Here is a 12,164-nt window from a genome sequence, read left to right on the forward strand (position 1 = left end):
TGGCAGGTCAGGGAGGCAAAGCCTCAGGCTCTGCCCCTACGGGAGGCCACAGAGTCCAGCAGCAGCCCCAGGAAGCACCGACCAGCAGCTGAAATGCAGGTTGGAGGGGGCTTCCCGAGCCTGTGACAGGACCTCTCACTTGGGACGCGGGAGAGGCGCTCCCTGGGCGGCCCTCTTCCCAGCTGCTCGCTCCCGACGTCAGGCTGAGGTCATCACTTTTCCAGTATCCGCTCATCTCCCAGCAAAGAATAAACGGGCTTTGAGCCCCAACCCCGTTAGCTAACACGGAGCAGCCAGGCTCGTAACTGCTTTGTCCTCAGTATATTTTAAGGATTCCAGCCTGATTTCTGGTTCTCCGTTTTCTGTAGTGATACGTTCTGATGTAAACTTTCAAAGGTAACTTTATTAACAGTATGCAAAGAAAGAGTAGTTACCCAGTTGCTGGGGTTGTGTGGCCAAGAGGGATTTCTCAGACCTTTCCTACCATCCAGTCAGGTGCACCGAGGACAGACTCGAGCGTGGGCTTGCCGGGCTCGGGACCCACCGCAGCCTCCCACCCCGGCGTGGCCCGGCCCGCCCTACCCTCGGGCCCTCACCGACTCGCAGGCGGAAGGAGTTGAAGGAGTGCCGGTTGATGCCGTCCAGCTTGCTCATCAGGGCGATGCTGAACTCCACCATGATGCCGATGTGCGCGTGCTGCCGCTCCAGGTCCTGTGGGACAGGGCGCTGCACGGGGGCCGTGGGATCCCGTGCCCCGTCTTCCCTCCTCCACGAGGTGTTAGCCACCTGCACTCCCCACCAGATGCCTCCCCCGGGCTGAGTCGTGAGGTCCTCTGCCCCTCCCTCATAGGACAGGGCAGGAAGGGGTGTCCCCTTGAAGTCAGGTGATAGGTCTGGGAACTGTTGAGTCCCCCGAACGTGGGGCTGGGACCCGCGGCCACCAGCTCAGCTCGGTACCTGGTTCTCAGACCCTGAGGGGACGCTGAGCCCCACGGCTGCCATGTACGTGCTGCCAATGGTCTTGATCTTCTCCACACTGCTGAACTTGGGCTTTAGGAGCAGCTGCGGGACGAAGGGACACAGAGCCGTATGGCCCAGCCGCAGCCCCGGCCCACCCCAGGGTCTGAGAAGGGGTGGGGTCCCTCTCGCCACTGCTGCTAAGTTCTCACGCTCGGCCTCCCCATGTGGGCAGACAGCCGGTCCACGCAGGGACACGGCCTCTGGCTTGTCAGCCCTGCTCCTCCTGACTCGGGCTTCCTGGGGTTCGTCCGTCTGCTCCTCGGCCCCTCCTGGGGCACCTGGACTCTCCTTTTTAAGGACCAAGCACAAAGCAAAGCCCAACAGTATCTACCCAGGAATGTCGACTGCTTGCAGCTGAGAATCAAGTCCAAACCGACTGACTTCCTCTGAACCAGCTAACAGTGTAGACTTGCTGGAAATCAAACTACAGGAGCCCCTCCCCTTACCCACTCCAGGACCCCCAGGGGATGCCTAACACCTCAGACTCCCGAAGCCTGTACGGTGAGTGCTCCCGCCTGCACGTACGTCCCTACGATGTTCAGCGTACAAGTCAGGCACAGGGAAAGGTCAACAACAGAACAGAGCAACGTCCTGTAATAGAAGCTACGTGAATGGTCTCGCTCAGAAAGTCTTTACTGTATTCATTCATCCTCCTCCTCGTGAGGACACGAAGCGAGGTGAATGGCCTGGCCGTTGTGACATTGGCGTCAGGCTACAGCTGACCTTCTGACCACACGTCAGGCGGAGGGTCCGCTCCTTCCGGAACACGGCTGACCCGGGGAACTGAAACCACAGATAAGGGACTGCCGAGTTCTTCAAGGACCTAAATCTAATCTTCGCAGGCTGCCCGTCCCAGAGAAGATAACAACACTTACTGGAGAAGCGAGGAGAGGCAGATGTGCACCTTCGGCCATGCGTGTCGCTCCCCACACGCGGCTCGCCGCGCCCTGCCCCCCCCCCCCCCCCCGCGGCTCGGCCCGGAGGCCCTACCTCGTCGAAGTCGGAGATGATCTCGTTCAGCAGACGCAGGCACTCCAGCCCCTCCTTGTTGACGTCGCACTCCGTGTAGAAGACTTTGAAGTCCGGCACCGACGCAAACATGACACACACGCAGTCGTAGGACTGATGGTACCAGTCCTGGGTGGGGGCGGGGAAGGAAGCAGGCCACCTTAGGCCCCCCGGCCCCGGAAGGGACCGGGAGCAGACAGGGACGCGGCTCCTCGGCCGCCCCACCAAACTCGGGAGGGGGCGCCAGGCAGGTGCCGCTCCGCCCGGCTTCCACGGAGACCCATCTGGGGGCTGTTACAGAAATAAGGCCGTGAGTCTGCTGCTTGGGGCAGGCCAGGCCCTGGTTGGCTTTGGCCCTTCGGTACCCTGGGTCTCCTGGCTGAGGCTGAGAGCCCCTGGGGTGGGAGGAGGTCCCAGATCACAGGAGACCTGGCTTCCGCACCCATTGGGCCTGCCTCCTTATCTGTGAAATGGCGACCCAGAACTGGCGGAGCGCACGCTTTCATCCACACGGATTGTCCAGATGACAAATGCCTGGACGTACATCCGGTCCTCACAGCCACCCTGACCCGTGGGCCCCCTCGTACAGGTCCCAGGGGCTGACGTTAGGTCCCAGGGGCTGCATCCGGACCCTCAGACGCCCTGCCCTAGTGACCCAGGCCCTGCTCGCACCGCACCTCATTTAACTTGTCACCAATGAAGTGTGCGGCCACGTGGGCTGGCAAGACGTTCTCCAGAAGGAGGCGGTTCACGTTCTCCATGGTTTCAAACTCCTCGTGTTCCTTTTTGAACTTCTTCTTCCACAAGCAATCCAAGCGGCAGTAATAGTCAATCTGCAGACGATGGGGGAGCATCAGTGTCCTGGCCGCGGTGAGCGGGGGCAGAACGACACAGGCCGAGAAGCAGCAGGGCGCGCCCATCACCCTGGGGCTGCGGAGCCGTCCCATCCGCCCTTCCACCCTCTGTCCCAGGCAAATGGCTCCCACTCAACAGCCACCTCCCAGTGGCCTTAGAGTCCCAGTCAGCCGTGACTCAGTTCTCAAGTGACCCACGTGACCAGATGTCACTGGTGTCCTGATGGGAGGCGATAACAGGGAGGTGAGGACGCAGGGACCCCTCCCCGAAGGATCAGAGCTTCCCTGCAGGGCTGTCTGCCCCAAATCTGCGGAAGTTCCCGCCCCATCCCAGTTCTCTCTCCGAGCTGAGCAAGGGACGCTGGGGGCTCCCCAGGCGGTACCTGTCTGGAGAGCATGATGAGGGTGACGTAAAACAAAACCAGGTAGAAATTGATCATTGCCTTCGGGTCCTTCCACAGACAGAACGGGGAGCTGCTGGACACGAAGGGAAAAAGCAGGAGTCATCTCCAGCCTCCTGCCCAGTCCTCAGATGCAGGGGGCGGCGGGGGGCGGGCCAGAGCCAGCCTGTGGGAAGGCGTGAACGGGACAGAGATCTCTGCCATCCGAGCTCATGTCCTCATGGCGGAGACGCTAAAGGCAGCATCAACTTGTACAGAAGAGGGTTTGACGGGGAGGTGGGAGAGGCCTCACCGCGGTGACACCACAGCTCACACCCGGATGCCCAAGGATAGCCACGGCAAAGTCTGCAGGAAAAGCACTGCAGGCAGGTGAGTCCTCAAAGTGAGTCAGGGACTTCCAGGTTGGCAGATGGGGTTTGCAGGTGCCGCAGACCCACAGGAGCAGGTTTTGTTCTGGGTCCCGAAACTCCAGCCTTCTAAGTTCAAGGGGAGCCGGGCCCCTCTCCTCAACCCACCAGGGCCGAGAGCCCCCAAAAGCACCCACACGCCAGCCCTTCGAGTGTCAGACAACAGTGCTTTCCAGAACTCTCTGGACCTCCAGGACACGGATGAAGGAGGGGGCCTGGACTAGAGCTGAGGCCTCCCGCCGACCCATCCCCCGAGCGGCATAGAGACCGGATGACCCAGGAGGCCTCCGTGCGACCAGGGGCGTCCCCCAGAGAACCTGCAAATGAGTCCCTCTCCAGCTCTGAGCATAGCGGCCCGAGACCGTCGCTTGCCTGTCACATGGCAAGCGTGCCACCTGCAGGTCCACCCCACAGGCGTCCAGTCCAGACGGGACCCAACGCAACCGTCCCGCAGCTCGAAACGACGGCGGAACCAAAGGGAGGTGCTGCCGTGGAGCGCGGTCGGGATGGGCGCCGCGGGCCCCACCTGAGGGTGCCGTTGGTCTTGGTGAGGTTGGCCAGGCTGTGGCTGCAGCAGTCCCACTGCCAGCACGGGGAGATGTTGAAGAGCACCAGGTAGGCCACCAGGGCCACCGTCAGCAGCACCACCTTCAGCTCCAGGCTCATCCGCAGGAAGACGGAGCAGGCGACAAAGGCCAGGATGCAGCTGCAGGTGTAATACTGGGGAGGCGGGGGGACGTCGGTCACCACGAGGCACCCCCCGGACCGGGGGTCACCAGAGAGGGCCGCCTCTAGCCGCGGCACACTGACCCGGAGCCCCGGCCCCGCTTGGGGGGACCCGTGAGGAGCCGGCCTGTCTGCAGCGCTGCCCTCTTGCCTTGACGACCCTTCTTAACAAAGCAGACAACAGAGTCTAAAACTTCACGGTGTGTTTGCTTCTACTTGCGGCAAACGGGCTTCTCTAAAGGAAAGAAGGCGGTGGCATGTGGATGTGACCAAGGTGGTACGCACACACCCGAGCGGCCTCCCTGCCTCCGGCTCGGCCAGGAGCCTGCCCTTCCCGAAGCGCATCTCTGCCCACGTTCCTCTCCTCAAAATCATGCTGTGGCTCCCCACTGCCCCCAGAAGAGAGACACTCATGGTCCCCCCGATCTAGATCAAAGCCACCCCTGGCCCCATCTCCCAACTGGCCCGCTCCACCTCCCTGTCCCATAACCTTCTTGCCCTTCAGAGACCAGCTCCCAATTCACCACCACTCGGGATGAGTGCCTTCAACATCCCGAGCTGTGCGGGAGCGGTCCAGGTGGGGACACAGGGTGCCCAGAAGTCCGGCCGCACTCACCGGGAGGAGCTCGCACGGGGCCAGCTCCCTGCTGCTCACATCCCCATCCGCCAAGCTCTGGTTGCCTGCAGGCTGCCTCAGGGCCGGGAAAGGCATCAGCGGCTACAGAGGAGACAGGTCACCATGAGGGGTGGTCCGGGGACCTGGGACTCCAGGACCTGCCAGGACCAAGCAGGGCTGGGGGTGGGGAGGGGCCGGAGGGCTGGGCCCGAGGCCTCCGCGACATCTGCCAGGCCCAGCTCTGAGTGTGGCCAGAGTCACTGCCCCGATTCCCCAGCACGGTCCTCAGCTCCACAGTGGGGACGGGTCTGGGGGAGAGAAGGGTGTAGAAGGGTGTAGTGTACGCACACTGTCCCCAGAGCATCAGAGGCTGGTGGTGGGAGGTGTGGGGGATGGGGGGAGAAGCTGGGATCAACATGGACAATGAGTCCCCTGCTCCCCGGGTGACACAGTGTAGTGGTCACAGAGTCTCTAGGACACGGAGACACCCTAGCTCTAGATGTCAGAGCTGGGAGGACCAGCAGGGACAGGTGCTGTCTGCAGCACTGAGCACGCGAGCAAGGCCTGAGAAGCAGGGGCTCAAGTGTCCCTCGGGCCTGTGCTCGGGCAACCACTCCTTAGTGAGGAAATGGAGTCTCAGAGAGAGAAAGACAGGGCCTCCTCAGGGGACCACAAAGAAAGGCGAGAATGCCAAAACGCTGGTGATTCAAGACATCGCGGCCTCGTGGGGCTAGCCACGGAAGCTCTATGGGGTCCCCAAGTCTTCGTCTGCAAACCGGGCCTGCCTCGGGAACCTCCCAGAGCCTGCCCGCTGCGCTCTGCAGGGGCTACACCAGATGCAGCTCTCAGGCAACAGGATGATGGGATTCGAGAATCTGAAGCTTCCCAGGATCAAACACTGGCCCCCTCCACCCAGGAAGCGTGCGCAGGCTGGAGGGGTCCTTGCCAGGGCCCGCCTCCCCCACCCCCGGAACCCACCAGGTTGACGATGGCGATGCTGAGCAGACTGCCAATGGTCAGGATGGCCAGGGACAGCCGCAGCAGGGGCTGGGTCTCCACCCTCTCGGAGATGGCCTGCAGTGTCCCTCGGGCGGGGCAGCACCTCTGTGGAGGCACGGGGTCAGGTGGCTGGCGCCAGCACCCGGACAAGGAGCCCACGGTGCAGCGGCCCGGCGGATGCGCAAGCTCCCAAGAGCTCCGCTAGTGACCATCAGCAGGTGCGCTGTGCCCGTGCCCAGCCCAGAGCTCAGCACTCGTGGGGTGCACAGACAGAAGGGGCGTTCCCACCCTTCGGGCCGGGGACGGCCACAGCCACTTGGGGGCCACCAGCAGCCTGGGAGGGCAGATTACTGGGAGAAGCACCCAGCAAACTGTCATCCAGGCAGGAGGGGCGAAGTTGAGCACGGAAGGCTCCGGGGAAGGGTGGAGGCAGCGGGAGGGCCGGTGGGGCAGGGCCCGGCCAGGTGCCCGCTCGGGCTTTCCCACTCACCAGGAACTCGTGGGCAAAGCACAGGCCTAGCACCAGCCCCAGCACACAGGCCACCAGCCCGAAGGACACACCCAGGGCCGCCATCCTGGAGAGGAGAAAACCTTAGTCCTGGAGGACCGTCTGCCCAGGGCCAAGCCACAGGCAGGCCCCCCCACCCCCCAGCACCCCAATTCTCCAGCTCCCGGCCACTTCCTGCCCCTCCCAGACTACTGCCTACACACAGCAAAGGGGATCTGTGAGAACTGTGGTCCAGCTGCCCACTCCCGGCACGCAGGGCCCGTGGTTACACGGACTTTAGACTCCTGTCCGGCACCAAAGTGCCATATAAAAGTGCTTCCTATTTGGTCTTTATTAGGCACATACTGAACCCCAATCCTCGCGGACCCTTTGGCCAGACCACCCTTCCCAAAACCGCCAAGTAGCTGACCTTACTCCTTCCCTGTGACCTCACCCCCAACCCTTCCCCCCACCCAGCAGGGCCTTTGAAGCAGAAGCACGAATCTCCGCGGCTCCTAATACCCTGGCCGTGCGCCCGGAGAGGGCCCTAAGCCCACAGGGGACTGGGGAGGGGAGGCGTGTGTGGGAGGGGGAGGCCTGCAGCCGGACAGTCAGTGACAACAAAAATCAGCTCTAGTGACCCCAGGTGTGCGGCCACAACCCCAGTCCAGCTTCTCCCGTCTCAAAAACCAGCCCCCTCCTGCCGGTCAAGAGCGCCGGCAGGTCCTCTGGTGAGCCCTGCAAGGTCACCGCCCCTCCTGGCCCGACCCCAGTGGGCTGGGCGGTCCCGCCACGCCAACTGACCTGGGCAAGAGCAGGACGTGAACGAGCAGGATGCAGACGAAGACGAGGCTGGCGCAGGCGAAATAATGGCGGACCCGGGGGATGGGCGCCAGGCGGTACTGGGGGCGGTGAGGACTATCAGGGGTGGCAGAGGCCCCGCCCACAGGGCCACTTGCTCTGACCCCTTCATCGCCCACCCCAGCTCGAGCTAATCACCTTAAAAACACCCTCCTTGAGCTCCAGGTGGCGATGGGACATCATCACGACCAAATAACCCTCATGAGCTCCACTGGGCATGGCTCCTTGATGTTTAGAGCCGTCCCTGCCCCTCCCCCACCCCGCCCGGGGTCTCTGACTTGATTTCCCAGGTCCCTGAAGAGCCCATGGCCCCAAGCCTGTGGATGGGAACCAAGTCTGAGCTCTGGGCTGGTGGTGGGTCCGTCCCCAGCCCAAACCAAGGAGTAAGGCCGGGGCTGAGCCCCTAGCTAGTGCTGTCTGCCCCCCTACACCGGGCACAATCTCATGGTCTCCAGCCACAGGGCTCCTACCGCAGATGAGCAGACTGAGGCTGGGACGCTCGGACAGCTCAGTCGACTCGTGATGTTGGCTCAGGTCGTGACCTCGTGGTCGTGAGATCGAGCCACACATCAGTGGGAGCAAGCCCCGCACTTAGCGCAGAGCCTACTCAGGATTCTCTCTCCCTCTCTCCGCCCCTCCCCTACTCGTGCTCTCTTTCTCAAAATAAATAAATAAAACTTGAAAAAACAAACCAACCAACCCTGAGGCTCAGAGAGTCCAGCAGCCCACCCGGGTCACACAGCTAGTGGAAGGCTCGCCAGACAGGTTTCCCGATGACCACACCTCCCCCAGACCCCAAGCTCCTACGGAGCCACCAGCTCAGGGAGCCCCAGCTAGAGAAAGACCCCCCCAGTCCTGGACGCTGAGAGGGGAGAGAGGTCCCAGCACTGGCCACACAGATCAAGGGTCTGTGAAGTAGGCAGCAAGCAGCCATCTTTCCCACCACGTGAGGTTTCAGTGGCATAACGTGTGTACCTGGGACACTGCCAGAACCCAGTAGGCGCTCAAGAAATAAGTAAACACTTGGTACAAAAAGCATGTCGTCGTGCAGCCAGAGGGAGAAGCACTTTTTCCTAACTATAAGGCTGATATTGTCAGACTGAGGCGTGCACTGGCCCTTATGGGCAAAGCTCCTAGCATCTGAATGGAGCCTCTCCCAGACCCAAGAGGGAGAATCACTGATGGGGGCGGGGCGGGGGGGGGGGGGCATGTCAGGGGTGAGCCAGCAGGAAGAGTCCAAACAGAGCCAGACTGGGCCCCCCCCACCCCCACGGCCAGCCGGGGTGACTCCCCACCACCCTCCCTGAACAGACGTGGGAATGTTGGCTGTCCCACAGCCTTCACCTCCGCAACCCCCCACCCCCAGGCCTTGGAGCCCTCGTTCCTGGGGCTGCTCAGGGGCCCTCACCTCTCGCTCAAAGCCCTTCTCCAGGAAGATGGACCCAAAGGTGTAGAAGTCATCAGACTTGGAGCAGCAGGGCCTGGGGGGTGGCAGACACAGGCCGTGAGACCTGGCCCGGGGGGACTAGGGGACCCCACCCTTGGGAGGAGACGGGGGAGGAGACGGGGCCCACCGGCAGGAGGCGAAGGAGCCACCGTGGACACAACTGGAGCTGGGCCTCCAGACACCAGGGCTCAGGGTGGGCCTGGCCAAATGGGGAACCCCCATCCGAGGGGGACAGGACAAAGAGGGGCCTCAGAGTCTCACCTCGTGGAGCTAAGCCCCTCGATGGCCGAGAGGATCTCCTCATCGTAGGAGTCGTCCTCAGACCTGCCCTTGGGGGATGCACTCCTGGATAGGAAACCCGGAAACCCACAACTGCATCACCCCAGGACCACAACTTGCCCAAAGGCAGGAGTGTAGACGAGAGGGCTCACCCGGATGGGTCCCCAGATGCCTGCCAGAGGCCCCAGGGACACAGGAAGGTCCCACTGAGGCCCAGAGAGGGCAAGTGGAGACCCCACACCAAGCAGCATCAGCCAGCTGGCCAGCAGCTCAATAAGAAGCAAAGGACAGACCTGGGCCCCCAGGCTAAGGCCTCTTCCGCTAAGCACACACGGGTCCCTCACACCAGCCCCACTGACCTGACCGCGGGGTGGGTACACAACTCTATTATTGTAAAGTTCTGATTCCTAGAGACACTTTGAGCCAAGCCATGGCAAACTCCATGGTCAGGGTTGCCCTCCTGGACAGAGGATGGTCAAGGCAGCCTGCCTGGAGGAGGTGACGGGGGCAGGATTTGGCCAGGAAAAGAGGCCACAGGTTGACAGAGAGGAGGGCACAGTGCATGTACCTGTCAGGGGCCCGGTGGCGCCGCAGGGGAATGGCCTGGAAGAGAAGGGAGAGAGAAGTTATTCTGCAAAGCAGGACCCGTAAGTCTGTCCCAAGACTGGGTCTATCATCTCCCGCACTCTCGGATCCTCGGGGCAGGTGCAGAGCAGTCTGGGAGGGAGGGTCCTACCTTGGGCCTCCGTCCGTTGGGGATAGGGGTCTCGTTGCTGCTCACGCTCTCGCGGTGGTTGAGGTGTGCAAAGGGCCGTGCGGCCCCCCAGGACTCGAGGTAGCGGGTCATGCGCACGGACGCCCTCATCTTCAGGGCCACATCCCCCTTGGGCTTGGGGAGGTGCTGGCTGGGCGGGGGCGGCTGCTGGCTCTGCGGGCAGACACAGACACAGCCTGTCTAGTCCCCTACCCTCAGCCCAGGAAGGGGCCACTGTCCAGATCCTGCCCAACCCCCCCCCCCCCCCGGCCGACACTGAATGCTGCCCAGAGCGCTGGCCAGGCTGGTGGAAAGAGAAAACGGCAGAAACACTACGGGTCTGCAATCTCCTTGGGGACTGGCTGCGGCCCAGGACCCTCTTTGGCTGGGCTGCAGGGCAGGTCCCGGCTCCAGCCCTGTCCTTCCAAGGCGGGCAGGACACTGGGGGTCACACACAACTGTGCACAGCCCCTCAGATCCTTCCCCATGTCCCCAGGGAAAGATCGTGTTAAAGTCCTAAGCCCTAAGGCCCCACTGGGCCCGTGAAGCTCTGTGGAGCCACTGTCCTCGGGGCCTGAAAGCCCACTGGCCTCTCCCCGCAGAGACACCCTGGGGAGACAGTGCCCAGGAAAGCCACTGGCCGCCTACCCTGCCCACCCACATGTGGCCGGCACATGTCCTTCCTGAAGGAACAGCTGCAGGAAGAGGACTGTGGGCCAGGAACCTGAGAGACAGAGCGCCGGCCAACAAGGGGCCAGCCCCACCCCTTGGGGCAGCGTTCCAGGGCATTCCCCTCATGTGGCCCCCATGCCACAGCAGGGACCGTTACTTGCCATGTGCCTGCCGTGGCCGTGGCAGGCCCGGGGTGTCTTAGCCAGGCCCTGCCTCTCCACGGCCCCCTTCCCCCACAAGGAACAACAGCTGGGGACCCCTCCCTGCTGGGGAGGGTGGGCAGGACTAGAGAAGAGAGAGAGCGCCAAGGCCACCAAAGACAAATTTGGGTCATCTGCAAGTCCCCTACCCTGTGAAGGTTCCTGCCTTCCAAGAGTCCCTGTCTCCTTGGGTCCCTGCAAACACCCACATGGACCAGCACCTACAGCCACAAACACTTGCTAAGCCACAGGCGGCAGCTTGCCTGGAAACTTCTAGCCTCCTTTCGGGATAGAAACATTTTTAAACCCTGAGAAATGTCCGTCTGCCCCACCGGAAGGAACAGCTGGAGTCCAGCCTCTGTGAAGAGTTTTGGGGTCCAGAGAATGTGCTGTGCCCTGCAGACAGCGGCCTGCCCTGGGGTCAGGGGAGGCCACATTCTCTGTCTCCCCTCCACTGGTGGGTAACTCTACCCACACAGCACCCAGCTGCTCAAATTCAGGGTCGCTAGCACTTTCCAGACACCTGGACTCCCCAAGAAATAAATGTCTATAAAGATCCATCAGCTCAGGGGCGCCTGGGTGGCTCAATGGCTTAAGCGTCCAACTTCGGCTCAGGTCATGATCTCGCAGTCCAAGTGTTCGAGCCCCACGTTGGGCTCTGTGCTGACCGCTTGCTCAGAGCCTGGAGCCTGCTTCCGATTCTGTGTCTCCCTCTCTCTCTGCCCCTCCTCCACTCACATCTGTCTCTCTCAAAAATAAACATTAAAAAACTTTTGTTTAAATAAAAAAATAAAGGCCCATCAGCTCAGAGTAAAAATGCACCTATTCAGAAGCAGGAACAGGGAGGTCACTTGTGACCTTCAGCAGCCCACAGGTGACCCCACCTGCCACCTCTGGACACTTGTCCCCCAGGGGTCCTCACACCTAAGAAACGGTGTCAGAGCCCACAGAGGCCCAAGATGGGAAAGGGCCTCCACATCCACAACAGGAGACGACCCTGAGCTTGCGTGTGGTGGCCTCTGTGCACACACAAGGACACGTCTCCAAAATATGTCATCAGGTGAAGAAAGCAATAGGGTGGGGCACGCTACTCTGGGCTTGGCAAGGGCAGATGACCGTCTCTCAGTCTATTTACATGTGCACAGACCTGTCTGTGCAAGGAACTCAAGAATCTCGACCACGCCGGTCCCCTTTAGTGGGGACATGCCAGCTGCACACAGGATGTGAGGGCGACTGTCCACAACACCCCCTTCGTGCCCTCTGAATTTTCAACTCTGTGAATGAATGACATTCAACCGAGATGGGGGAAGGCAGGGCTGCTGGGGAAAATGTCGGACGCCCCGTGAGATCCTGCCCAAAACACGCTCATGCTAAAAACCTTCGCTGTTTCTGTGAAACTCAAGCTCGCCTAGGAGCCCTGTGGTTGCCTGGCT

General features: G+C 61.8%; 1 protein-coding gene across 6 annotated transcripts in view; it reads right to left on the reverse strand.

Moving 5' to 3' along the window:
• Positions 1 to 12,164, reverse strand: part of ADCY7 (adenylate cyclase 7) — a 57,895-nt gene that overhangs the window by 2,788 nt on the left and 42,943 nt on the right. For 5 of the 6 annotated variants that reach the window (XM_030298823.1, XM_030298819.1, XM_030298820.1 and 2 more), the window contains 14 exons: positions 9,842 to 10,033; positions 9,674 to 9,708; positions 9,088 to 9,171; positions 8,788 to 8,860; positions 7,323 to 7,420; positions 6,522 to 6,606; positions 6,011 to 6,136; positions 5,033 to 5,134; positions 4,217 to 4,410; positions 3,266 to 3,359; positions 2,706 to 2,861; positions 2,011 to 2,157; positions 958 to 1,062; positions 597 to 711 (listed from right to left, as the gene is read on the reverse strand). In XM_030298823.1, coding sequence (XP_030154683.1) covers positions 597 to 711; positions 958 to 1,062; positions 2,011 to 2,157; positions 2,706 to 2,861; positions 3,266 to 3,359; positions 4,217 to 4,410; positions 5,033 to 5,134; positions 6,011 to 6,136; positions 6,522 to 6,606; positions 7,323 to 7,420; positions 8,788 to 8,860; positions 9,088 to 9,171; positions 9,674 to 9,708; positions 9,842 to 10,033 — 1,606 coding nt within the window. The remainder of the gene's footprint in view (positions 1 to 596; positions 712 to 957; positions 1,063 to 2,010; positions 2,158 to 2,705; positions 2,862 to 3,265; positions 3,360 to 4,216; positions 4,411 to 5,032; positions 5,135 to 6,010; positions 6,137 to 6,521; positions 6,607 to 7,322; positions 7,421 to 8,787; positions 8,861 to 9,087; positions 9,172 to 9,673; positions 9,709 to 9,841; positions 10,034 to 12,164) is intronic. The other variant, XM_030298824.1, reaches the window with a different exon arrangement.

The sequence above is a fragment of the Lynx canadensis genome, chromosome E2 (assembly GCF_007474595.2).
Source record: "Lynx canadensis isolate LIC74 chromosome E2, mLynCan4.pri.v2, whole genome shotgun sequence".
Classification (NCBI taxonomy): Eukaryota; Metazoa; Chordata; class Mammalia; order Carnivora; family Felidae; genus Lynx; species Lynx canadensis.